Source organism: Manihot esculenta, chromosome 14, assembly GCF_001659605.2.
Source record: "Manihot esculenta cultivar AM560-2 chromosome 14, M.esculenta_v8, whole genome shotgun sequence".
Taxonomy (NCBI): Eukaryota; Viridiplantae; Streptophyta; class Magnoliopsida; order Malpighiales; family Euphorbiaceae; genus Manihot; species Manihot esculenta.
Window position 1 is genome coordinate 19,337,195 of NC_035174.2, and position 26,900 is coordinate 19,364,094.

Sequence of the window (26,900 nt, forward strand, 5' to 3'; positions counted from 1 at the left end):
AGGTTCGGCACAACAACCAAATTCATCACCTGTTACACCAACTGCAGTTGCTTCGGTTCCATTGGCAATTTCTATTCCACGTGATTCTAATTTGTTGGTTTCAAGTACTGGTTCCGAATCTATTACAACATTATCAGCAGAATCTGATCAATCTGCCATGCCATTAATTAGTACTGAGACTCAACAAGTTGACCCTTTGATGACTGAATCTTCTACTGCTGATTTAGATTTGCCACTACCGATTATTTCACAAGACTCAGTTCCAGCTCCTGTACAACGGCAGCAGCGACAAAGGAAGCCTAACTCAAAGTATTTTAATTCTTCTTTTGTTAATCTTACAACTAAATATCCTTTACCGGATACACTAGAGCCAAGAATAGTGAAATAAGCTTTGGCCAGTTCACTTTGGCGGCAGGCGATGGATTCAGAGTACAATGCTCTTTTGAAAAATAAAACTTGGGAGCTGGTTCCGAGAGACAAACATCATCTTATTAGTTGCAAATGGGTGTTTCAGATTAAGCGTAAACCGGATGGTACTATTGATAAGTACAAGGCACGTTTGGTTGCCAAAGGATTTCTTCAGGAACCTGGGCGTGATTATTTTGAGACATTTAGTCCGGTTACAAAATCGGTTACAATTCGGGTAGTTCTTACTCTTGCAATTTCTAAAGGATGGCAGTTAAGGCAATTGGATGTAAATAATGCCTTTTTACATGGCACACTTTATGAAGATGTCTACATGCAGCAACCTCCAGGATATGTGCAACCTGAGGTTTCTGATTATGTTTGCAAACTGAAGAAGTCTCTTTATGGTTTGAAACAGGCTCCACGAGCTTGGTATCTTGAACTTACTTCTTTTTTGCTCAAACTTGGTTTTCGCAAATCAAATGCTGATGTGTCCTTATTTATTTTTTCCTCCAATGGGATTACTGCATATTTTCTAGTATATGTTGATGATATTGTACTTACAGGTAATAACAATCATTTTCTGAATACCTGTGTACAGAAGCTATCTGCTCAGTTCTCTATCAAAGATTTGGGAATATTAAATCATTTTTTGGGGGTTGAAGTGATTTCTACAGCTGCAGAATTATTTCTTTCGCAACATCGATATATTGCTGATTTGTTAGACCGATTTGATATGGCTGGAGCTAAAGAGGTGAATACTCCTATGTCTACAGGAGACAAGCTAATCTTAAATGATGGTTCTAGTTCGACTGATTCCACCGTATATCGCCAAATTGTTGGATCTCTTCAATATTTGGCAATTACGCGTCCTGATGTTTCTTTTACAGTGAATCGGCTGTCACAGTTTATGCATGCACCGATGCAAACTCATCTTCAAGCACTGAAACGTGTTTTGCGATATCTCAAAGGAACCATACATTATGGCTTATTTCTCAATCGAACTTCCACTCATACTCTGTCTGCCTTCTCTGATTCTGATTAGGGTGGTGTCCTTGATAATGGGCGGTCTACAACTGCTTATGTTCTATATCTTGGTTCTAATATTATCTCCTGGAAATCTAGTCGGCAAAAGACTGTCTCACGATCTTCTACAGAGGCTGAGTATAAAGCCTTAGCCAATGCTGCAGCAGAGGTATTTTGGGTTCAAAGTTTATTACAAGAGTTGGGAGCACCAATATCACAACCCCCAGTCCTTCATTGTGATAATCTTGGTGCGACTTACTTCTACGCCAATCCAATCTATCATACTAGGATGAAGCATCTTGCACTGGATTATCATTTTGTTCGCGAGAAAATTAATGCTGGACAGTTAAGGGTTCTTCACATAAGTTCAAAAGATCAAGTTGCTGATGTGCTTACAAAGGCTTTGGGAAGAACTCAATTTTGTTACTTTAAAACCAAGATTGGAGTCTCCGATGCGCCTCAATCTTGCGGGGGCGTATTAAGGATAAAGACTACCTATAACAGTTTTATCTATTTTTAGTATTTGAGTTATAACTGTATACTTATCTTGTATTTAGTTAGTTGTAGACTTGTATTATATAAGCTTCTGTAATACGTTCAGTAAATAATACAAAAACCCTTTTCTCTATAGCTCTACCTCTCTGTTTGCATATATATGTCTCTGTCTCCATTACTTTTTTTTTCATGTATTTTGCAATTTTAATATTTTTAAAATTTAGGGTCTAAACTTTATTTTAGAGGCAATTCATGATATATACTTTCAAACTTTTTCCATTTAAAGACCATATGAAAATTAATAATCATAATAGATTATATGGAGTGTGGAATACCACATCATCGCATATAATGTGATGTCACACAACACGTCATCGTTATCATCATATCACATTATTGCCATGTCATCAAACAGAGATAACGTCACCATAACATATCAATGAAAATTTAACGCCAATAGTTATTTATTTTTGCAGTACTAAAAAAATAGAAATACATATCATCATTTGTCATAAAAAAAATTTAGAAAGTTTTAGACCCTTGATGCTAAAAGTGCAAAAGTACATGAGTTCACTCTTCCTTTTATACTAAAACTAAATCTAAATCATGAATTTCAAATGTTGGTGTCAAGGCATAGCATTGGTAAACCTAAGGCCAAACTTTTTATTTAATATATTTACCAATGGAATTCAATACAGATTTTTTATATACTATATCATACATGAAATTTAGCACTTCAAAATTTTGTATATGCAGATACAGTTTCCTAACAATAAAAAAAAAAAAAATTTATTATTTTCTTGTCTTTTATACTTTGCAAAATCTTAACATGATATGAAGAGTTTATCTAATATATTTCAACACAGTTTCATCTTACAAGTGATTCAATATTATCAGATCAACATTTTGATGAATCTATTTCATTATAATTTCAATTTTGAGTGATTTTCTTTTTATGGAAAGAAATAAAATTCTAATTTAGTGGTTGATTTCAATATTTATCAAATTTTAACACCTATCAGCAGTTTTAGTTATACTCAACAATTCATCTCCATAATTTATAAGTTATGCATTTGACAATCATTTTATGCACACAAGTAATGATATCTTCATCAAATATGAAAGAAGGCCAAATATTTATTTACACTCTTAAATTTTATTAAAAAAAAATTGTGGTATTTTAAGTTCTGTTTGTTTCACAAAAATATTTTTCAAGAAAATATTTTTTATATTTTCTGACATTTGAAATACTCAAAAAATCAGTGAATAAAAAATATTTTCCTAATTAAAGAAAAAATTAAGTAATTTTATTAAGAATTTTATATATAAATTTTTATTTATATATTTTATTTTTAAATTAAAATTAAACAATAAAAAATAAGTTATTTTGTTAAAAAATATTTTCTACCGAAAATTCCTTTTGTAGAAAAAATTTTTTAAATACAAGTAATTTTTTATAAATAAATTGAACGTTAAATTTTAAAAACGGCCTATAAAATTATTTTAAAATGTAATTAATATCTTACAATTTTAATGCAAGTTAACATAAACTGCAAATATACTAACATATATCCATAAGATTTAAATATTGCTTAATTTCATATTTAATAATCAATAACTAATATAATAATTATACAAAATTTATAAATTTTAAAATTAAAACTCTCTTTTTATACTCAAATAATCTTTTATTTGAATTCAAATTAGTTTAAGACTACTATAAAAGATTCACCATACTGGCTATTCGGAATTGTGAAAGACTAAATATATATTTACTCACTTGTACTATTTTATATTAATCCATTAAATATCTGAACTAAAATTATAATACATTAAAAATCTAAACTTATAAAAAGGACAATAATTAAAAATAAATTAACCGTATCATCAATAATTTATTAAAAAATAAGTAAAAAATACTTCAATTTATTGCTACTTGTATTTAAAATTTTGCTAATGGAACTTTTAGTTTTTATAAAATGATAAAAATACATTCATCTAACTTTATCACTTTATAAAAATTCATAGCTGAATTTAGTAAAATTTTGAATACAGTAAGCAATATATATAATTAATATTTTATTTTTATTCGATTAATTATTAATAATATAATTAATCTGTATTTAATTGTTATGATTTTTTATAAGTTTAAGTACTGAATAGTTGTAATTTTAGTTTATGTGTTTTTTCTTTTAATAAAAAATATAAATTTCATTACGTTTCGAGAACGATCGACTCAGAAATATAATCATGAGGTAAGGAAAAGATTTCAACCAGGCCCGGAATACCATAACTAGCTCGAGTAAGCGCATGAGTTACACCATTAGCAAACCTACGAACAAAGTTAATAGAAATAGAAATCATCTCTGAGATAAGATACTTATAATAAAAAATAAGACTAATAAATGATAACAAATCTTGATTAATATAAAAATGTAAATACATATTTAGGTAATTGTGAAATCATCTTAATTCCACTTTTTGATTCGGGAGAACGTTTTCAACATTCAAGAGCTACAAATATGAAAGAGGGAAAGGGAGATGAAGAGCCTCAAATTGATATTCAAATCCATTTTATTCATTCAGAGTGAATGTAAATCTTTCAGCATCAATCCTCCAAAATTATTACACTGAAGTATGTCAATATATGCATGACATTCATACACTAGAAAGTGATTTTTTGATGGGATATAAGCGCTCATTAAATCCTTTTGTTTATATAATTCTTCAACCACCAGCCTCCACAACTTATCCAAGAGCTTCAATATTAAAATATCAATAATTAGTAATTAATAAGCAAATTTATTTAAAATAAAAAAATTAAATAATTGTTAAAAAGAAAAGAAGGCTACTACTTACATAGTTAGTATCCTCGCAGTGTCATCACCACCATTAGCATCACCAGCAGGATGAAAATCATATATTAACCTTAGCAAAATATAAAACAAGAAGATGAAGAAACTCAAACCAATAACGCAAGTAGCAACGGCAAGCCCTAAGAACGGTGCTAAAACTGCATAAGTGCCTGTCACAAATGCAACCACCATTGCTCCCATAGCAAGAAAGATAAATCTGAAGGCAGTCCTTATTAACCAATAGTATTTTGGACTGTATCCTAACATCACCGAAATAAAGTAGATAAAGACAGAAGAAGTAGAAAGAGCCATAGCTATGGTATCTGATATAACGAATGCTTTAAAAGCTGAGCTTCTGCTCAGAATGGGAGTTCCGTTCGCTGCATCATCTTTGTCACTTATATAACCTCCTGGTAAAGTGAATGCCGCGGCGAATGTTACTGTTGCTACAAGTGCTGCAACAACTAAATGAGAGTCCTTGGCTTTTTCCAGTTTATCTATTATCATTTCTTCTCTCTTTTTCAATCTACGATTCATGAGTTTCCCAGTTTTTTTACCCTCTGCCAGAATCTTATTTTCTTCATGCATAAATTCCTCAGTTTTACTCTCTGCCATAATGTAAATCACTGCAGAGACTTCCCAAAAATATTCATCCTGTAGCAATCTTGGATTATTAATTACTTCAAAAATATTACTAGAAAAGAAATATTTGTAAAGTTGCTTGTGGATTTTATGCATTAATCAATTGAATATTTACATAAAACACTGCATGTAAAAAAATGTGAGGATAATTTAAAATAAAAAAATTGGTGCCAAAGAAAATTATGCTTATAAATAAGGTCATTTCAATTTCAAGTTTAAGATGTTTAAATTAATATTAATAAGCAATTTTTTTTTCTAGTAAAACTAGTTGCTTACATTGCAAAGCATGTATTATTTGATAAATATGCATTTCAGATATTTATTTTTCATTGAAAAAACTTAAAAATCTATAAAGCAATAATTAAAAATAATATCGTAAACTTTGTATATCTGTAGAGAAATTTCAGACTAAATAAATATATAATAATAGCAACTATCATAATAACTCGTACCAAATATTCGTCCCTTTTTGTCAGAGGTAAAATTATATATTGTAATCAAACTAGTTAATTTTTTTAATTATATTAACAGTATATTATGTTAAAATTTGTTAGTAATATGAGTTGGATATTATTGTTTGTGTATATTAATTATTTAAATATAATTCTATTAAGGCAGTTACTTATTTTTAATATTAATTTAATTGAATCTCGAGTAAAGATAAAATCTATAAAACTATACTATTATGCAAAGAAAATTATAATGTGGTTATAACTGTGAGATTCTAATTGTATTCAAGTAATATTTCTAAATATTTTTTATCGATATTTTTATCATGATTGGACAATAATTAAAACTGTAGAGACGGGTATATTTTTTTCCTTTTAGAGTAAGCAACTGATCTCGTAAGTTTAGATATGTGAGATATCTAGAACTAGTATGTAGATGCTTATTTTATGAATAAATGCAATGAACAGACCGCCTGAGAAATCCATATGAAAAATAACATGTGTTTGTGGATTACTCAAATAATGGTTGTGTAAGTGATCCTTTAATTTGAAATCAATAAATAATATTATATTAGAACTTTTATGTTTTGATTCATCTAAAATGTTGCTTGGTTTATGAATAAAGTAACATATGGAAATGAATTGGATATAGGAATTATATGAAGGTATTTATGTGATTGAGATAAGATTTATCATCTTAGGTTAAATTAAGAATGTCCCATTTATTCTTTACTAGTATTGATCATGAAATTCTTGCATAAGGTAAAATGAAATTAGCAAATAAAGTTTGGAATTTCATTTAATAAATCAATAGCTAATAAATGAAAACTAATATGATTTAATATTATAGACACGTTCAATGCATTAAATGTTAAATCGGAATATTTGTGATGAATGGATATTAATTACACTTACAAACCATTTTGACATTTCGAATATTTGGATAGTTTTCACATGTTGCTGCACAATATTCTTGACTTTCAAATTAATTAATGAGTTAATTATATTTGTTACCAACATATTTAAAATTTAATGAATCACACACATCAAAAATTGTATAAAAAAATTAAAACCATAAGTTAAATTAAGTAGGACTTGATTTATATAAATTGACATTCAGATAAAATTATAATTTGAAAGAATTATAATTTTGATCTAATTAATTAAATAAGGACTTAATTAAATTTGTTTAAGATTTATATAGTTTTATTATAAAAGTTCTTAATTATAATTGTAATTTATTTAATTAAATAAATAAATAAATACTATTATATTGAAATTATAGGATTTTAGTATAAAAAGGTATTTTATGAGAATATGAAAAGATCTTTTTCAGAGCATCTAGAATTCATAGGAAAGGTAAAGAGTTAGCACGCAAAATCTCTCCGCCTCTCAATCTCTTAAAATTGTTATAATGCTTTTCAATTGTAATATCGTTAAAGACCCGATACTTGAACGATTTATGATATGCGAAAATCCAATTAAAATAAACAATTTCATATTTTTCTGCCACTAAAATAAAAGTATTTATTTTCTTTCTAATTATTATTGGTTTCATCATTTAAATGTGATTTATATTAAAAAAGTTGTATTTTTTTATCTCTTTCATTACATTTAATCCAATTGAAATCTAACAGTAATATCATAATTAAAGTACAATAATTGATTATATTTATTATTAGATTAATTGGATTAAATTTTGTGTGCCTATAATTTTTGGTTTTTTCAAAATATTTTTTCAGATTTATTGTTTAAAAAACTATTTGATCATAATTAAAAATTGTTTTGAGTTGTTTAATCAACGGTAATTTTTGTTGAAAAATTAAAATAGTTTCAATTTTTTATTAAAATAAAGAAAAATGTTCTGGAAATCGTGGAAGATGATCTGCATCTCCAGGAAACGTCCCGCGACAGCCCGAGTCCGACGATGGGCGTTGCAGCGATGCACGCGTGCCGTGCACAGCTGCAGCATCTGTGGCTGCTGAGATCGCCGTCAGGCATCCTCGACATCGCGGGAAAGATGGGACCGCCGATGGCTGAATGAAAGGCACCGGTGGGCATCATTCTGCAGATGAACGATGTCGCGCTGTGCAAATCGAAGGCCAAGATTGTCTCGGTTCAAGGTCTCCTCGCGACTCGACGGCAACCATCGAGACACGTTGCCGCCTCGCGCACTTCCTGCGCGATAGCGGACGGCAAAGCTTCGCATGGCGTGGTCGCCATGCGCAGGGCTATCGCGCATCGGTGGTCCCGTATTTCTTCTCGCGAAACTATCGCGGGAGAGGGCTACCTCGACGCTCGCGAATCTATCGCGGGAGATGGCCTTGCCGGAAGGAGCGCAAGCGTTGCGCGGCCTCCAATGACCTATGCTGACGGCTGGAACTCGGGCGAGCGTGCGGTGGGAGAGGGGTGGCGGCTAGGGCATCCTTCTCAAGGTAGAAGATGAAGTTTTAGTCAAATTACAGTTTAATTCCTACAACGTTTTGAAAGTTTTCAAAATAATTTTTTTGGCAGAAAATAAATTTAAAAATTATTTTCAGTTTTTAAATTAAATGGCTATTTAATTTAAAACACGTTTTATTAATTTGGGCCATTTAATTATTTTGACAGTAATTAAAATTAATTTTAGTGTACTTTCTAATTTAATTAGAAATAGATAAAGAGGAAGAGTTATCACCTAACTGATTTAGAAGTCATATAGATATGTGATTGATAAATTATATTATCTATCTAATTTAATTTATAATAATTTATTGGACAAATCAAAGATTATTTAAATTAAATGGGATTTTAGTTTATTAGGAGATCTACCTCTGAATTTTTCGAATTAATAAATAGAGCTATTAATTTGAATAAAATAGTGAAGAACTAATTAATAGATTAAAGACCTTATCTACTAATTAGAAAAATACATGAGACTAATAATCATTATTTCTATATTTGTAGATCTTTTTCCACCATGAGTAATAATTTATCCCTGTGTAGCATACTTGATGCTAACAAATTAACTTGACCGAACTTCTTAAATTGATATCGTAATTTAAGAATTGTTCTCAAGCAAGAAAAGAGATTGTATATTCTCGATCAAGACATACTTGATGTTCCTAATGAATGAGAATGCTAGTGACAATGTTAACGATAAGTATGATCGTCATATTGATGATAATATGCAAGCTACATGTGTGATGTTAGCTAGCATGACTCTTGAGCTTCAAAAGCAATATGAGAATATGGACGCTCGTACTATTATCTTTCACCTCAAAGAGCTATTTAGCTCTTAAAAGAGGATAGAGAGGTATGAGATCTCAAAAGAATTGTTCAGCTGTAAGATGACAGAAGGTTTTTCAATCCATACCTATAGTTTAAAGATGACTGGGTACATAGAAAAATTGGCACGATTAAGTTTTGTCATTAACCATGACTTAAGTGTTGACTTGGTCTTGCAATCACTACCACCTAGTTTTCCTCAATTTATTATGAATTTTAATATGTACAAGCTAGATATTGAACTACCTGAGCTGGTGAGTATGCTCATAACTGCTAAGAAATCCTTTAAGAAGGAGAAAATATTAGTTCTTCTGGTTCAATCTTCTAAGGCTAAAAAAAAAGGCCAAGAAGAAGCAGAACAAGAAGAAAGCAAATACAGTGTTGAAGTCCACTGGAGGTGTCAAGAAAGGTAAAGGTGTCAAGAAAGATAAAGGTATCTATCATCATTGTCTCAAAGAATGACATTCGAGAAGGAACAGTAAGGAGTACCTTGCTACCGTGAAAGCAAGGAAACTTGGTGAAACTTCTACTTCATGTATATTTATGATTGAAATTAAATCTTTCTACATTTAATTCATGTACTTGGGTATTGATATTGAATGTGTTTTTCACATTTGTAACAATACGTAGGAACTAAAAAGTATTAGAAAGTTGAGGAAAGGAGAGGTGGATCTACGTATGGCAAGTGGAGCAAAGAGTTGCTGTATTAGCTGTAGGAACTTATCATATGCCTTTATCCTCAAGCTTAGTATTAGAATTAAATAAAATTGTTATTTTGTTCTAGTACTCTGCAGAAATATAATTTTAGTTTCATACTTAGTTTTAAATTATGGATTCAAATTTGTTATTGAGAATAATATTTGCTCATTTTATAATAAAAACATGTATTATGGAACTAGAGTTTATATAGTGTTTTTTTCTAAAAGGCCTATATTCAACATAAATAACAAGAAACTCAAAATGGATAATCAATTTTTCCTTATCCTTGGCAGTGTAGACTTGGTCACATAAAAGAAATAAGAATCACTAAGTTACATAAAGATAGATATCTTGATCGATTTGATTATGAATTATATGATACTTGTGAAGATTGTTTAATGGGTAAAATGACCTAAACACCTTTTAAAAGAAAAGATAAATGATCACAATAATTATTGGGCCTTATATATACAGATGCATTTGGACTAATAACTATCCTGGCTATAGGTAAGTACTTATATTTCATTATATTCACTAGTTACTATATTAGATATGGTTATGTGCATTTAATGAAATACAAAGTCTAAATCTTTTCAAGAGTCCAAGGGATTCAGAATTGAAGTTGAAAGGAAGCTAACAAAAATATTAAATCACTTAGATCCGATTAAACTGATGAATACTTAAGTTATGAATTTTGTGATCATCTGAACAGAGAATAAGATTCTCTCACAATGGACTTCACCTGGAACACCACAATACAATGGAGTTTCAGTAAAGATAAAGTCTATGATTAGTCTTGCAGACTTACCTTTATCCTTCTAAGAAATACCTTGTAAATTGCAATTTACCTTCTTAATAGAATTTCATCCAGATCTGTTGATAAAATCCAAAAGAGATGTGGACTAATAAAAATCAGTCTTATTACACATTAAGATTTGAAAATGTGATGCTTATTTGAAGCGTTTGATATCTGATAAGCTTGAAGTTAAGTCAAATAAATGTGACTTTGTGAGATATCCAATAAAAACTATTGGATATTACTTATATAGTCCCATTGAGACTGTGTTTGTCCCAAAACATGCTATCTTTCTAGAAAAGCTTTTAAGTGCATTTTTTTAGGATATTCTCACATTTAAAAGGGGTATCGGTGTTACTCTCCAGACCTTAACAAGTATCTGGTTTCAACAGATATAGTATTTTCTGAGCAAGTTCCTTTTTATCCTGTTGGAAAAACCTCTCCTGATCAAGAAGATGATGAGTAGCTCATTTATAGAATCATATCTGATGGTGGGACCTCTTCGAGTATGCCTTCTGCTGTACAATTTGATGGTAACATTCCTCCTAATACTCAACCTCCTGTTGAATCGTCAGTTGTTCAAGTTTATTCTCGGAGACCATTACCTGATGATACATGTCATGCACCAGAATCTTCTTCTCCATCAGATCCACCACCGAATAACCTTGACCTCCCTATTAGTCTTCGTAAAGGTAAAGGACAGTGTAAATCTATCTATCCTATTGCTTACTTTTTGTCTTATGATCACTTGTCTCCTTCTTTCACCTCCTTAATTACCTCTCTAGATTCCATTTCTTTGCCTAAGACAGTTAAAGAGGCCCTGGCTCATTCTAGATGGTGCGATGCAATGTTTGAGGAGATCAAAGCTCTACATAAAAATCATACTTGAAAACTAGTTGATTTACACTCTGGCAAGAAGGTTGTGGGCTGTAAATGGGGTTTTGCCATCAAAATCAATTCAGATGGCTCCATAGCGAGGCTTAAGGCCCGACTTGTCGCCAAAAGTTATGCCCAAACCTATGGCGTTGACTATTTTGACACTTTTTCTCTTATGGCAAAAATGACCTTAGTTCGCTCCTTAGCTGCTTCTCAACATTGGCCTTTACACCAATTAGATATCAAGAATGCATTTTTACATAGTGACCTCCAAGAGGAGGTGTATATGGAGCAACCACCAGGGTTTGTTGCTCAGGGAGAGTATGGGAAAGTATTCCATTTGAAGAAATCCTTGTATGGTTTGAAGCAGAGTCCCCGTGCATGGTTTGACAAGTTCAGTGAAATTGTTCAAAAATTTATGTTGAAAAAAAGCAAGTGTGACCATTCAGTCTTCTATAGAAATTCAGATACTGGTATTATTCTTCTTGTTGTATATGTTGATGATACTTTCATTATAGAGAATGATAGTACATGGATCTCTTCTCTCAAAAACTAATTGCATGCGAGTTTTCATACCAAAGACTTGGGTCAACTTAAGTATTTATTGGGAGTCGAAGTCTTGAGCAGTAAAAAGAAAATTTTTCTGTCTCAAATAAAGTATGTCCTTGACTTACTTGAGGCAACTAGGAAGATGGAAGCTAAACCATGTAGCACACTAATAATTCCTAATATATGTCTTACAAAAGATGACGGAGGCCCTTATGATGATCCAGAGAGGTACAAAAAGTTGGTTGGAAAGCTGAACTACCTTATGGTGATGACTCGGCCAGATATTGCTTTTGCAGTAAGCATTGAAGCCAGTTCATGTTTGCACCTACGGTGAAATATTGGACCGCTCTAGAATAAATTCTATGTTATCTTAAAGGGACTTCTGGACTCGGTATACTCTACAGAGATCATGGGCATACTGCACTTGAGTATTTTTCTGATGCCGACTGGAAGGGAATCAAAAGTGATAGAAAGTCGACTACATGCTACTGTGTATTTGTTGGAGGAAATCTAGTGTCTTGGAAAAGTAAGAAGAAAAATGTGGTATCCAGATCCAGTGCCGAGTCAGAATACAGGGTCATGGCTCAATCCACTTGTGAGATTCTATAGATAAATCATCCGTTGAAAGAAGTTAGTATAAATGTTGCGTCACTCGCAAAATTTTAGTGTGATAATCAGGTTGCTCTTCACATTACTTTTAATCTAGTATACCATGAACGGACTAAACATATTGAAGTTGATTGCCATTTCATCCGTGAGAAGATTCAAGAAAATTTAATCTCCACTAGTTATGTGAAGACAGGAGAGCAACTGGGTGATCTACTCACCAAATCTTTAAATGAGCCTCGAATAAAATATCTTTCTAACAAGTTGGGTATGATAAATATCTATAATCCAACTCGACGAAAAGTGTTAGAGTGTGAATATAATCTGAACATAATTATAAGAGATTATATAATCATAGGCTAATTGATTGATAGAGAATTATTAGGAGTTGTCTTAACAAGACCTTGTAATCTATATATACCCACTTACTTTAATAGAAAAACATATTGAAATTGCCCAATTACTTCTTATCTTATTATAGTTCCATACTATATATCACTATAAATTCTATAATAAAAGGCAAGTAGACTTCTATGTCCTAGGCAGTAAAGGAGACAATTTTGGATAAAAAATTCATTACTGAACTAAGTCTAGTTTCTAGCATTGTTGATCCAGTTACAATGAACTGTGATAACAATGGAGTCATTGCATAAGTAAGGAAACTCGGGTCTCATTAGAGATCCAAGTATGTACTCAGGCGATTCCAAATGATTAGAGAGATCATTGAAAGAAAATATGCAGAGATAAAGTGAGTTTTACTAATAAGAATCTTAAAGATTCTCTTACAAATGTATTGTTTCAGTAGAAACATAATTATTGAATTTATAGTTATGTGATAAGTCATATGAGAGATTGGGTTTAGTGCAAGTGGGAGATTGTTAGTAATATGCCCTACAGCTAATCTATTGGTTGTAGTTAGATATTATTGTTCATGTATTTTAAGTATTTAAATATAATTTTATTAAGACAGTTATTTATCTTTAGTATTAATTTAATTGGATTTCGAGTAAAGATAAAGTCCATGAGACTATATTACAATGCAAAGGAAATTATAATGCATAGCCAATCTATTGGTTTTAGTTAGATATTATTGTTCATATATTTTAGGTATTTAAATACAATTTTATTAAGACAGTTATTTGTCTTTAGTATTAATTTAATTGAACCTCGGGTAAAGATAAAATCCATGAGACTATATTACTATGCAAAGGAAATTATAATGTGGTTATAATTGTGAGATTTTAATTACATTTAAGTAATGTCTCTAAATATTTTTGGTCGATGTTTTTGTTATGATTGGACAATGACTAGAGCTGTAGAGACTGTTATATATTATGTTCTTTCCTTTTAGAGAAAGCAACTAATATCATAAATTGAGATATGTGAGATATCTAGAACTAATATGTAGGTGCTTATTTTATGAATAAGTGCATTGAACAGACCCGCCTGAGAAATCCATATGGAAAATAACTTGTGTCTATGAATTACTCAAGTGATGGTTGTGTAAGCGATCCTTTAACTTGAAATCAATAAATAATCTTATATAGGGACTTATATTTTGATTCATCTTACATGTTGCTTGGTTCATGAGTAACAAATGGGGATGAATCAGATATATTAGAAACTATATGAAGGTTTTTATGTGATTGAGATATGATTCATCACCCTAAGTTAAATTAGAAAATGTCTCATTTGTTCTCTACAAGCATTAATCATGAAATCCTTGGAGAAAGTGGAATGAAATTAGCAAATAAGATTTGAAATTTCATTCAATAAGTCAATGGCTAATATATGAGAACTAATATAATTTAACATTACAGATACGTTCCATGCATCGAGTGTTAAATCGGGACATTTGTGATGAAGGGATATTAATTATACTGACAAACCATATACTGAAAGGTTAAGTCAAACCACTTTTGACATTTCAAATATTTGGATAGTCTTGACATGTTGCTAGACAATGTTTTTGACATTCAAATTAATTAATTAGTTAATTAGCTAGTTATATTTATTGGCAACATAGGTAGTGTAGCTCTAAACCGTCATAGGTAGTGTAGCTCAATTGTAGCTCAACCGTCATAGGTAGTGTAGCTCTAAAATCGTGATAGTGTAGCTCTAAAATCGTGATGGCCGCACAAATCTAAGTGGCTTCCAACATCGCAATAGCGGCACGAATCAGACAGCCTCCAGTGTCGTAGTAATGGTGCGAATTCAGGATGCCTCTAGCATCACAGTGACATAGCTCCAGCATCATAGCGACACAATAGTAGAAGTCCTAGTCCAGTAGTCGCAGCGGTGCAACAAGTACAAGTCCGACATTGCAGCGACACAGCTCCGGCGCAACCAAGTTGTGTTCATCTTCAATTCATAGATCCTTGTATGTTGATGTTTGTATTTCTGTATTAAAGTAATATGTTTGATGTTTGTATTTCTATATTGTGTTACTTTAATCTTAAAATATGCATGTTTGTATTCTCTTTTTGTACATTTTGTTTTTTTTTTTCTTCTTTTTATTAGTATTTAGTATGAAAATGGAAGAAAAAGAGATAAAAAGAATAAATTTATCTTATTTGGCTTGAGAGAAATTAGAAGAAAATAAGAAAATTCCAGAAAAGCGATAGAAAATTTCAGAACCCAAAAAGTGAACCGATTTTGAACTGTAAAATTGATTTGATTCAGTTTGATTTTATTTATCATATCGGTTCGATTCAGTTTATTTTTATTTATCATATAGATTTAATTCAGTTTAATTTTATTCATCATGTCGATTTGATTCAATTTTTATATTTTTTCAATTCGATTCGATTTTAAACCTATTTAACCAATTACCTACCTGTAACGTGGTCAATGTCTACCTAGGGAATTTGGTTGGACTATACTCTAAGATGTTGGCTAGAGACCGGGAGATTTATTATCTCATTGCTATAGAGAGGTAAATAGTATGATGAGTAAAATAGCTAACCTTGAAGTTGATGGAGAGATGCGTGTTCGGTTTTTTAGAGCTCCCAATTAAGATTACTAGTGAAAAAATTATAGAGTGAAATGGTTGTACCGTACAGGATGCTTATGTGGTACAACAAACAAATAAAAATAAGACAATTGTATAAAAAGTGATTATATTTTTTATTAAAAAAATTAATAGTTAGTTATCATAATTTTAGAATTTATTAATATGTTTATAGGTTTTAATTATCTATTTATTTTATTTTTACTATTTTTTTATAATATTAAAAAATTATACGTAATACAATGGTTTCATTTTATAATTTCTCTGTTTAGTGTGTTTTAGTCAATATAGAGGTACGGTCAAGAATGGTGATATTTTAGTCCTTAGTTTCTCGGATTTTCGCTTCCTTTGTATCTAAAATATTACTTAATTAGCTCTTAATAATTTCATTTTTTCTTTTACTTTGTATTCTTTTTATTTTTAACTTTAAATTACTTGTGCTTTCTTTAATTAATAATTGCTTTCTTTTTTAAAATTTAATTTAATGTTAACTATTAATATTTAATGCATTTATAAATAATATTAAGAAAATTATTATACTATTTTATTAATTTTGAAAAGTTTGAGTCTATCTTAATTTATATTTTTAATGATAAAAAATTACGTAAAAGTTTAGATTAACCCATGCAAAAGGTTTCAAATATCAATTGCTATGGTTAATAATAATAATAATAATAATAATAATAATAATAATAATAATAATAATAATAACAATTTTTTTTGTGTTAGTCCTAAATATTATTTCTGCCCAGTTAATCCAAGAAAAATGATTAGATTAAATTAAAAAAGTTATCTGGTATTATTTTTATAAAAAATATATTTTTTTTCAAACCATGCAGAAAAAAAAATTCATACAAATTCGATAAATATTTTTAAATTTATAGTGTCAAATAAGTTAATTCGACAATTATATTATAAAATAAGCTTGTTTTGATAGTTGAACTATTGAACAAAGAACTTGTTCAATAGTCTGACTGAGTTTAAACTTGGACATAGTAGCAATATTCAATACTATAAGTATCGAACTTGTATGCTATCTCCCTTGTCATTCTATATGGTGCATAAGTGTTGAATAAGCTGTTCAGTTACAACGTCTTATTCGACACTATAAGCGGTGAACAAGAGTCAATGGCTACAAAATCCAACGGTCACCTCTCCCATTTCCTCCTCTTTAAATTCACTAAACCTCTCCTATTTTTTTATCTGATTTTTTTTGCTTTTTCTATTTTATGTTGAAAGAAATTTGATAAAAACAAGAGAAATTATGATTTCTGGATTGACGGATCAATCAATCTTCATACCCTATGAAGTGTCTTGCCATGGTATTATTTGATACTTTATCAGCACTCGTGCGCAGACGGGGCACGGGAGCTAGTTTTTAGACACTTTGAATATTTAATACTTGTCTTGTTCAGCACTCAATATTGTCGAATAAACTTTTAAACACCATAAATATGAAAATATGTTCAAGCATAATTTAAAAAAAAGTTTAAAATAAAAAAGAAAAAAAAAAGAGGAGAACAAATATTTCTAACCTGGGCATATTCATCCATAATCTCTTTATCAGCCTGCGTCAAATTTTGAAAATATGGAATGGCTTTTGCCAAATCCTGTAAATTAAGACAAAGAAAAAGATTAAACAAAACAGTGCAATCTCAATGAAAGAGTATATTATGATAAATACCTCATTTTGCCAATTTCGAATAAATAAAATGAAGTTTTACTTTAAAATAATTAATGGTGATGATAGAGTTAATTTGTATATTTTTATTTGAACAAAAAAAATTAAGGTGATAATAGAATTTGCATATTAATAAAATTTAATTTTTTAAACATTTTTAATAATATTAAATATTTTAATAGCTTTTTAGTAATTTTTAACCGAAAATTGAGAATTTTTTGTATTAAGATCAGTTATCTCCAAACGAATATTTACTCCATTTATAACCTCACTTAATATTTTAAAAAAAAAAATGAAACTTGATTTTATTTAAAAAAAGAAAAATGACAAACCAACCACTCATCTCTGCACTTATCACCAGGCTAAGCCTGTGAGTGCAAACCACTCATCTCTAACACTATTGATAAAGCTTAGATAATATTTTAATCTATTACTCAAAATACCAAACATCATCTTAAAGTTTTTGTATATACTTAATTTCCTATTATTTTGTTTCTCCTTTTAATTCTTTATTATAAAAAGTAAATAAAATTAAAATTATTCCTCTGATATACGAGAGAACAGTTTAGGAAGGAAAAAAAAAAAAAAAGAGAGTAGGAATTAGCTTATTCAACTATATATTTATCTCTATGTACTTCTTTTATTTAATTCATAATTTTTTTAATTGAGTTAGAAATAGATTTCGATATTTAATATTTTAAATAGTTCATAGTATTCTAAATAGAAATTGACTAACTAAAACATTTATATATATATAAATGTATATCTATATATAGAGAGGGGTAAATAAAACAAAACTTTGTGTATGGTGCTTTCATCTCTATCAAATTGATCCATTAATCAGGATATTTCTTATATTATATTATGATGAAGTAAATGTAAAAAATAGAAGACTAACCTTCACCCTAAAGTCTCCAGGGATTTCATCGTATAATTTATTCCAAAGGATGAAGGCATCAGTATTTCCATCAACTATGAAAGAAGGCAAAGGGAGATTAAGAGCCTTGAACAGATGAACGGGCGTGTTCCCTCCATGATCTTTTCCATTTATAAGGTAAACCAACGATGGAGTTTCAAGGATTGCTTGCAGCACTTCATCATTTTCACTCAACGTTGCATAATGAAGAACGTTTCGGCCTTTTCTACAAGTGATTTTACAGCTATCCGGACATTTAGAAATAATCTCATTCATTGCATGTTTAAAGCCTCTTACAGCTGCTATATGAAGAGCTGTCATCTTCCAAGAATCTCCAGTAATGCAGCCTGCAATAGATTTATCCATGTCTAATAGAGTTGTCACCATTGAGCTCCAACCTTCATCTGCAGCAGTGTGAAGCGGTGTCCATCCGTAATAAGTTGGTTTTTTGGCCAAACTACTCTCTTTCTTCAAGAGCAAACTTACTATCTCTGTAAAAAAAAAAAAAAAAAAATATTATTGTGAAATTGTATCTTAATGCTATTAAAACAACAATTTCATAACAATTTAAAATTATTAAAAAAAAAAATCATCTTTTTACTATATATATTTAAACCTATTTCTGTATGAGTGAACTCAACAACACAATTTTTGTAGTCAATGCAACTAAGCATGGACTTTAAGCATTGCAGATAAGCTAATGATCATGTTATCTACCGATCATACCTGTACTCCAGCGCCGTACTGCCGTGTGCATCACATTATCATGACCATCACTGTCCAGATCCAAAGATTCTGAACTGAAATGATTTAACAGTTCAGCCACTATATTCGTACAAGTGTTATCAACAGCCAAGTAAAGAGGAGTTTCATCCTGTTCATCAGGAGGATACTTGTGGTGAGGATCTTCCTTGCTCAATATTGCTTTGACAACACCCACACTTCTTTCATTTCTGGCTGCCACATGCAAGGCTGTTTCTTTCTTTTTATTTTCCTTCCTTAACTTCTCCCTCACTGCTTCTATGTTGTCTCCATGTAAGGCCTCAGCCTGTCTGATTAGCTCTTCCGCTGCATCAGTATGCCCGTGCCTAGCTGCTATGTGCAATGGAGTATTACCGTCACGATTTTCCTGCGTCAACAACTTGGGGCAAGTGCCAACTACTTGTTTTATAAACTCAGTAGATCTTTCTCTTAACAAGGCAAGATGAACATGAAGTATTGTGTTCCTATTATATGTGACTATGCAATCAAGATGATCTAAATGTTCTTTGAACGGATCAAATTTTCCTTCTGCTGCTGCCTTCTTTAAGTCGTCTTCCATGGATGGGCATCTCTTGTGGAGGCAATTTTTGCTAGCATTTGACATCTCTACTTATCCGCCTTGATGAAAAAAACAAGAAGTTTGTAGAATTTGACAGCTCCTGTTTGAGAAGGAACGAAACAGAGGCTGCAATGGTGGTGAACTTTGGGATCAAACCAGTGACAAGGAAATGGTTATGGGGTGAATAGGTACGGCTCTAGAGCTCCATTTATGCGCTGCTGATATGGAGAAGGTGAGAAGAATATGAGTGAGGAGTGTGAGAAGAGAAAGCATCCATGGGGGAGGGCCAAGGCATCTGAGCTTTGCGTGTTCTGGCCAGTGCTCTTGAGATTCAGTAAAGGCAAGTTTACAACTAATATCTAATTTACTTAAAAGTGTCATAAAATTCTTAAGTTACTATAGTATCTAATTTATTTGTACCTAAAGTATCTGCTGTGGAATCTCAACTTTATCTTATGCAAGCATGATAGTCACAAAATTCTTTTCAACTGCAACCAAAGGTGAAAGAGGATGCCGACCCATCCCTTCTATGGGCTTCTCAGTTGATTGATAGTCATACTTCATCATGGCCTTTCCATTAGTCCCTTATGGTATTTCTTTAAATGCAGATCTTATTTTGTTAAATCTGGTTATTGTTTAGCTTGCAGGCAAAATCATCTTTTGAAAGCTAATAATCAGACAGGGCAGGGTTCAGTTTTCACTTTTCTCAACCAGAATTTGTGGAATAATGTTTGGAAATTTTCCATTTTCTTCGGATTTTTTTTTTTTTGGATACGCCTCCAACGGATTATTCCATCAGCTGCAAGAGTACAAGTTTTGTTGAGATACAAAATTAGCTACTCATTTGTTTTGCAAGTGAACCGCATGCATTTGCCAACTCAGAAGGATCCGCCCAGTGCCATGGTTATGGGAGAGATCCAATCTTTGTAAGCTACTGAGTTCACCAAAAGATCTTGGGATCTCTCCTGTAAGCATATTGGAGGACAAATTCAAAGTCTTCAGATTTGTGCAATTTGAAAGGGAAGGAGGAATTGAATCCACTAATGGTTTCCAGACAGATCAAGCTGCAACAAAAAGTTGCAAGAGTTTTCAGTTTGCAAGCCAGAAATTGAGCCGTAAAAGTTGTTATAGGAAAGGTCAAGGGCCTGTAGTTTGTCAGAATTGGACAAGAGATCACCTTGCAAGAAACCTGTTAAATTATTATGAGAGAGATTCTACTAGAATAATTGACTTATTACGTAAATTTAAAATTATAATTGTTAGTCTAAATCAGATAATTAAGTTATTGAAATTATTTTATTAAGATTTTAAGTTTAAATTTATATTGTTTATGATCTTATTTGTTTTTTAGATTATATTTGCTATGTATAAATAGCATATAAATCATTAAAATTAGTATGTCAATTTTAAGCATAGAGTCTCTTATTCTTCTCTCCTCCCAAATAATCAATAATTGGTATAAGAGCAATTTATTTTTTTAAGGGGTTTGTGTGGTTAAGGGGTAAGAGACCCCAAAGAGCAATTTAATTTTTTTTTTTTTAAGGGGTTTGTGTGCTTAAGGGGTAAGAGACCCCAAGGGGTCTGTGTGCTTAAAGGGTAAGAGACCCAAGCCAGCAATGCCAGGAGAAGAAAAATTTTCAGGAGAAGAAAAATTTTCAGGAGAGAAAATTCTCCCTTCACATCCAATGCCAAGAGAAGAGAATTATCCATTCACATCCAATAGCAGGAGAAGAGAATTCTCCATTCACATTCACCTTCAATGTCAGGAGAAAGAATTCTCTATTCATAGAGAAGAGATTTCTCCACTTACGAGTAATATCAGAAGAAGAGATTTCTCCGCTTATATTCAATGTTGCTAGGCGAAAAATTTCATCATTCACAAGTATGGTCATAATCATATTCAAGCAGGTACAATTCATAACTTTCAAAATTTGCAATCCCTAAGCCAAGGAGGAGTGATGGTTTGGAAACCACTAAAAATAAATTGCTACTTAAAAATAAAATTTGTGATAATGATAAATAAGGTCAATCCCACATAAACTAATAAGTAAATTAATTCTATTGAATGAATAAAAATAAAATAAAATAAAATAAAATGGGAGAGATTTTGAATGTAGAAAAATAAATAAAATCAATTCAAAAAAAAAGAATTAAGATGAGAAATATTCAGTTAAAAGAATAATTTTAGTTTTAGTTTTTGTTGGTTGATACAGATATAAAATAATCTCAATTTAATTATTGATAAATCAATTATAGATATCGAAAACACTTCAGGTATTCAATTCTTCTTAGATTTTAAACTAGTCAAGAGACGTTTGTTAATTATCTCTAAATATTGGACAACCATAGGAAATGCTTCTAGGATTGAATCCAATCATTGTATTAAGAATTAAAAGAACTTGATTCTAATTAATAAATGCGAGACACTAAATTCATTTAAGTTAGATTATACTATTCTTTAGAAAGGTCTTACGCAACTTAATTCACTACTTATTTAAATTTAACAAAATAATTACAGATTTAATTAATCTGAATAGCAATATATCATTCTATCAATTGAGCAATGACCCCTTAATGCTGCAATAAACACATGAATAATATAAATACCAAGAATAATTGAGAAAACAATATAATCACATAAATCCCACAACCAATTGAACTGAAATTTTAATTATTTTTGAATTGAAAAGAAGAAACTTAGCCTTAATGGCTAAGAATGGGAGATGAAAGATGAGATGAGATGCGAGATACATCAGCTAAGAGTCCTAATTTAACCTAAGTATAAGTAGCTAGAATGAAAGTCAAGTACATCTTGGCAAATGAGAGTTATCAGTTTGTTTTATGGATTTTAAGTTGGACTCTGTTCGTCAAGTATGTTATATCCATAACGTAATCCCATAACACAGCTCGTTTGAAAATTAGAGTTCAAGTATAATTTTGTTTCTTATCCTTCTATAATGGTTGTGACAACGTTTGATATCAAAATGTAGAGTTCAAATTGAATTTTGCTCTTGTTATTATCTAATCCTACCAGGATAATAAAATTTAAACGAATCAACCTATTTTAAACGAAATCAAACTCAATATCTAAGTATTTTAGAATATTAAAACTACATAATTATGCATATTATCAAGGAGTGTTAGAAAAATTGACTTAGTCTGCTAATTTAAAATTAAGGTTGTTAGGCTAAATCAGATTATTAAGTTATTTAAATTATTTTGTTAAGATTTTTAAATTTAAATTTAAATTATTTATGATCTTGTTTGATTTTTAAGTTACATGTGCTATGTATAAATAGCAAATACATCAATAAAATTAGTAATATTCTATGCATTGAGTCTCTTATTCTCCTTTCCTCCCAATAACCAACATATTCACATAAACAAGATTTGGGTTCTAGGAGAAAAAATTCTCAGTAACTACACCTACAAGTCTAGCAAAAGATAATTCAAGAAATTTTAGTACAAGTCCAGCAAAAGATAATTCAAGAAATTTCAGTGCATATGGGAGACGAAGCAAAGAAGTTGAATTTACAGTAAATAGATTTGAAGATAATTTCATAACATATCAAGAGAAGCCAAAGGATCCTAGATTGAAAAAAAAAAGAAAAAAAAATCTAAGCAACATGGCTACCTACAAATTTCCTGCATTGGATAATTTACTCAAAATAAAATTCCAAATCGACCAATTGTCAGAAGCCTTCCTTGAAGATTGTTTAATTTGAGTATTCTTAATATTTGAGAATGAGCAATTTTATACAATTTCTTGCAATTGGAAAAAAGAAAAGTTATTCATAAATAATTTGTGATTCAATTAAATTATTGCGATAAAAAGGATAACATGGAAGAGTTTACCATAAATTAATTGTTGGGAAGTTCTGTTCATATCCTTATAGTATTTTATGCAAAAAAAGCAAAAGTATATCAAGTGGAAGATATAGAAGATTTATGATATTGAGAATTCTATCTATTTGTATTTCTGTATAGAATACATTTATATAGTATATACCAGTGGTTGAGTTTGATACAGATTATATGAATAACAAATATTATCTCAACCAACTATAAACCTTATCATAACTCTAAATCTTATCACAACTCTAACCTTATCATGACTCTAAACCTTATCACAACTCTAACCCTTATCACTAACTAAATACAAGATAAGTATACAGCTATAACTCAAGTTACAAATAGATAAAACTGTTATAGTTAGTCTTTATCTTTAATACGCCCCCGCAAGATTGAGGCGCCATCGGAGACTCCAATCTTGGTTCTAAAGTAACAAAACTGAGTTCTTCCCAAAGCCTTTGTAAGCACATCAGCAACTTGATCTTTTGAACTTATGTGAAGAACCCTTAACTGTCCATCATTAATTTTCTCGCTAACAAAATGGTAATCCAGTGCAAGATGCTTCATCCTAGTATGATAGATTGGATTGGCGCAGAAGTAAGTCGCACCAAGATTATCACAATGAAGGACTGGTGGTTGTGATATTGGTACTCCCAAATCTTGTAATAAACTTTGAACCCAAAATACCTCTGCTGCAGCATTGGCTAAGCCTTTGTACTCAGCCTCTGTAGAAGATCGGGAGACAGTCTTTTGGCGACTAGATTTCCAGGATATAATATTAGAACCAAGATATAGAACATAAGCTGTTGTAGACCGCCCATTATCAAGGACACCACCCCAATCAGAATCAGAGAAGGCAGACAGAGTATGAGTGGAATTTCGATTGAGAAATAAGCCATAATGTATGGTTCCTTTAAGATATCGCAAAACACGTTTCAGTGCTTGAAGATGAGTTTGCGTCGGTGCATGCATAAATTGTGACAGCCGATTCACTGCAAAAGAAACATCAGGACGCGTAATTGCCAAATATTGAAGAGATCCAACAATTTGGCGATATACGGTGGAATCAGTCGAACTAGAACCATCATTTAAGATGAGCTTGTCTCCTGTAGACATAGGAGTATTCACCTCTTTAGCTCCAGCCATATCAAATCGGTCTAACAAATCAGCAATATGTCGATGTTGCGAAAGAAATAATCCTGCAGCTGTAGAAATCACTTCAACCCCCAAAAAATGATTTAATATTCCCAAATCTTTGACAGAGAACTGAGCAGATAGCTTCTGTACACAGGTATGCAGAAAATGATTGTTATTACCTGTAAGTACAATATCGTCAACATATACTAGAAAATATGCAATAATCCCATTGGAGGAAAAAATAAACAAGGACGCATCAGCATTTGATTTGCGAAAACCAAGTTTGAGCAAAAAAGAAGTAAGTTCAAGATACCAAGCTCGTGGAGCCTGTTTCAAACCATAAAGAGACTTCTTCAGTTTGCAAACATAATCAGGAAACTCAGGTTGCACATATCCTGGAGGTTGCTGCATGTAGACATCTTCATAAAGTGAGCCATGTAAAAAGGCATTATTTACATCCAATTGCCTTAACTGCCATCCTTTAGAAATTGCAAGAGTAAGAACTACCCGAATTGTAACCGGTTTTGTAACCGGACTAAATGTCTCAAAATAATCACGCCCAGGTTCCTGAAGAAATCCTTTGGCAACCAAACGTGCCTTGTACTTATCAATAGTACCATCCGGTTTACGCTTAATCCGAAACACCCATTTGCAACTAATAAGATGATGTTTGTCTCTCGGAACCAGCTCCCAGGTTTTATTTTTCAAAAGAGCATTGTACTCTGAATCCATCGCCTGTCGCCAAAGTGAACTGGCCAGAGCTTGTTTCACTGTTCTTGGCTCGAGTGTATCCGGTAAAGGATATTTAGTTGTAAGATTAACAAAAGAAGAATTAAAATACTTTGAGTTAGGCTTCCTTTGTCGCTGCTGCCGTTGTACAGGAGCTGGAACTGAGTCTTGTGAAACAATCGGTAGTGGCAAATCTAAAGCAGTAGTAGAAGATTCAGTCATCAAAGGGTCAACTTGTTGAGTCTCAGTACTAATTAATGGCATGGTAGATTGATCAGATTCTGCTGATAATGCTGTAATAGATTCGGAACCAGTACTTGAAACCAACAAATCAGAATCACTTGGAATAGAAATTGCCAATGGAACCGAAGCAACTGCAGTTGGTGCAACAGGTGATGGATTTGGTTGTTGTGCCGAACCTGTACAAGAAGCATCTCGAAAATAATCTGTAAATTGATGAGAACTAGTGCAAGTTTCAGATGGAAAAATATGCTCAACAAATTGAACATGACGAGACAAATACAAACGATTAGCCTTTGGATCGTAACATTTGTATGCAGATTGAGTTGGAGAATATCCAAGAAAAATACAAGGCAATGAACGACACTGAAGTTTAGAATTATTATATGGCCTTAGCCATGGAAAACAAAGGCAACCAAAAGATTTCAATCTCTTAAAACTATGAGGCATACCAAACAATCTAGAGAAAGGTGTTTGAAACGAAATAGCGAACGAAGGCAACCGATTGAGCAAATAAACAGCAGCCTGAAAAGCATGAGACCAATAATTAGAAGGTAAAGACGAAAATTGTAACATAGCAAGACCTGTTTCAACTATTGAGCGATGACGACGTTCAGCAGTACCATTATGCTCTGGCGTATGTGGAGGTGTTGTATAATGTGAAATACCACAAGACAAAAAATGATTCTTAAGCTTTTGATACTCCCCACCATTATCAGTGAACACAGAAACAATTCTAGTGTGAAAATAATTTTCAACCAATTTCTGAAAGTGGATAAACAAATCATGAGTATCAGATTTCTGCTTCATGGGATATAGCCAAACATACTTAGAATAGTGATCAATAAATGTAACGTAATATGCATAGCCATCAATAGATTTTTGTGTAGGACCCCAAACATCGGAATAAACAAGTTGCAAAGGCTTATTACTAACAAGAGAATTCTCAGAAAACGGTAATTTATGACTCTTGCTCATAGAGCAGGAAGTACAATGAAAACTAGAAACATATTTAGACATAGACTGAAGACCAATATTTCAAAGTACTAACAAAAGGACTTTATTGTTGGGATGACCAAGCTTGTGATGCCATTCAGAAAGCAAAGACAGACACCGAGTAGTAACATTTAGCTGAGAACGTTGAGAATTAACTCTGGAAAAACTTGCACAGTAGATATCATCAATGTTCTCTCCCCGTAGGAGAGACGCCCCCGTGTACAGATCCTTCACAACAAAATAAGATGGAAAAAATTCCACAGAAACATGATTAGTGCGACACAACTTAGCAATTGAGACCAAATTCTTGCGCAGATTAGGCACGCATAACACATTAGGCAATGATAAATTCT

General features: G+C 31.4%; 1 protein-coding gene across 1 annotated transcript; it reads right to left on the bottom strand.

Moving 5' to 3' along the window:
- Positions 1-4,380: 4,380 nt before the first annotated feature.
- On the bottom strand, positions 4,381-20,002 carry LOC110631327 (ankyrin repeat-containing protein At5g02620-like). Its single transcript, XM_021779102.2, has 5 exons — positions 18,999-20,002; positions 18,255-18,763; positions 17,211-17,285; positions 4,786-5,435; positions 4,381-4,685 (listed from the first exon to the last, which is right to left on the bottom strand). Exons 1-5 carry the CDS (start codon positions 19,636-19,638, stop codon positions 4,628-4,630), a joined length of 1,932 nt encoding a protein of 643 aa, XP_021634794.1. The 5' UTR covers positions 19,639-20,002; the 3' UTR covers positions 4,381-4,627.
- Between the last annotated feature and the right edge of the window lie 6,898 nt (positions 20,003-26,900).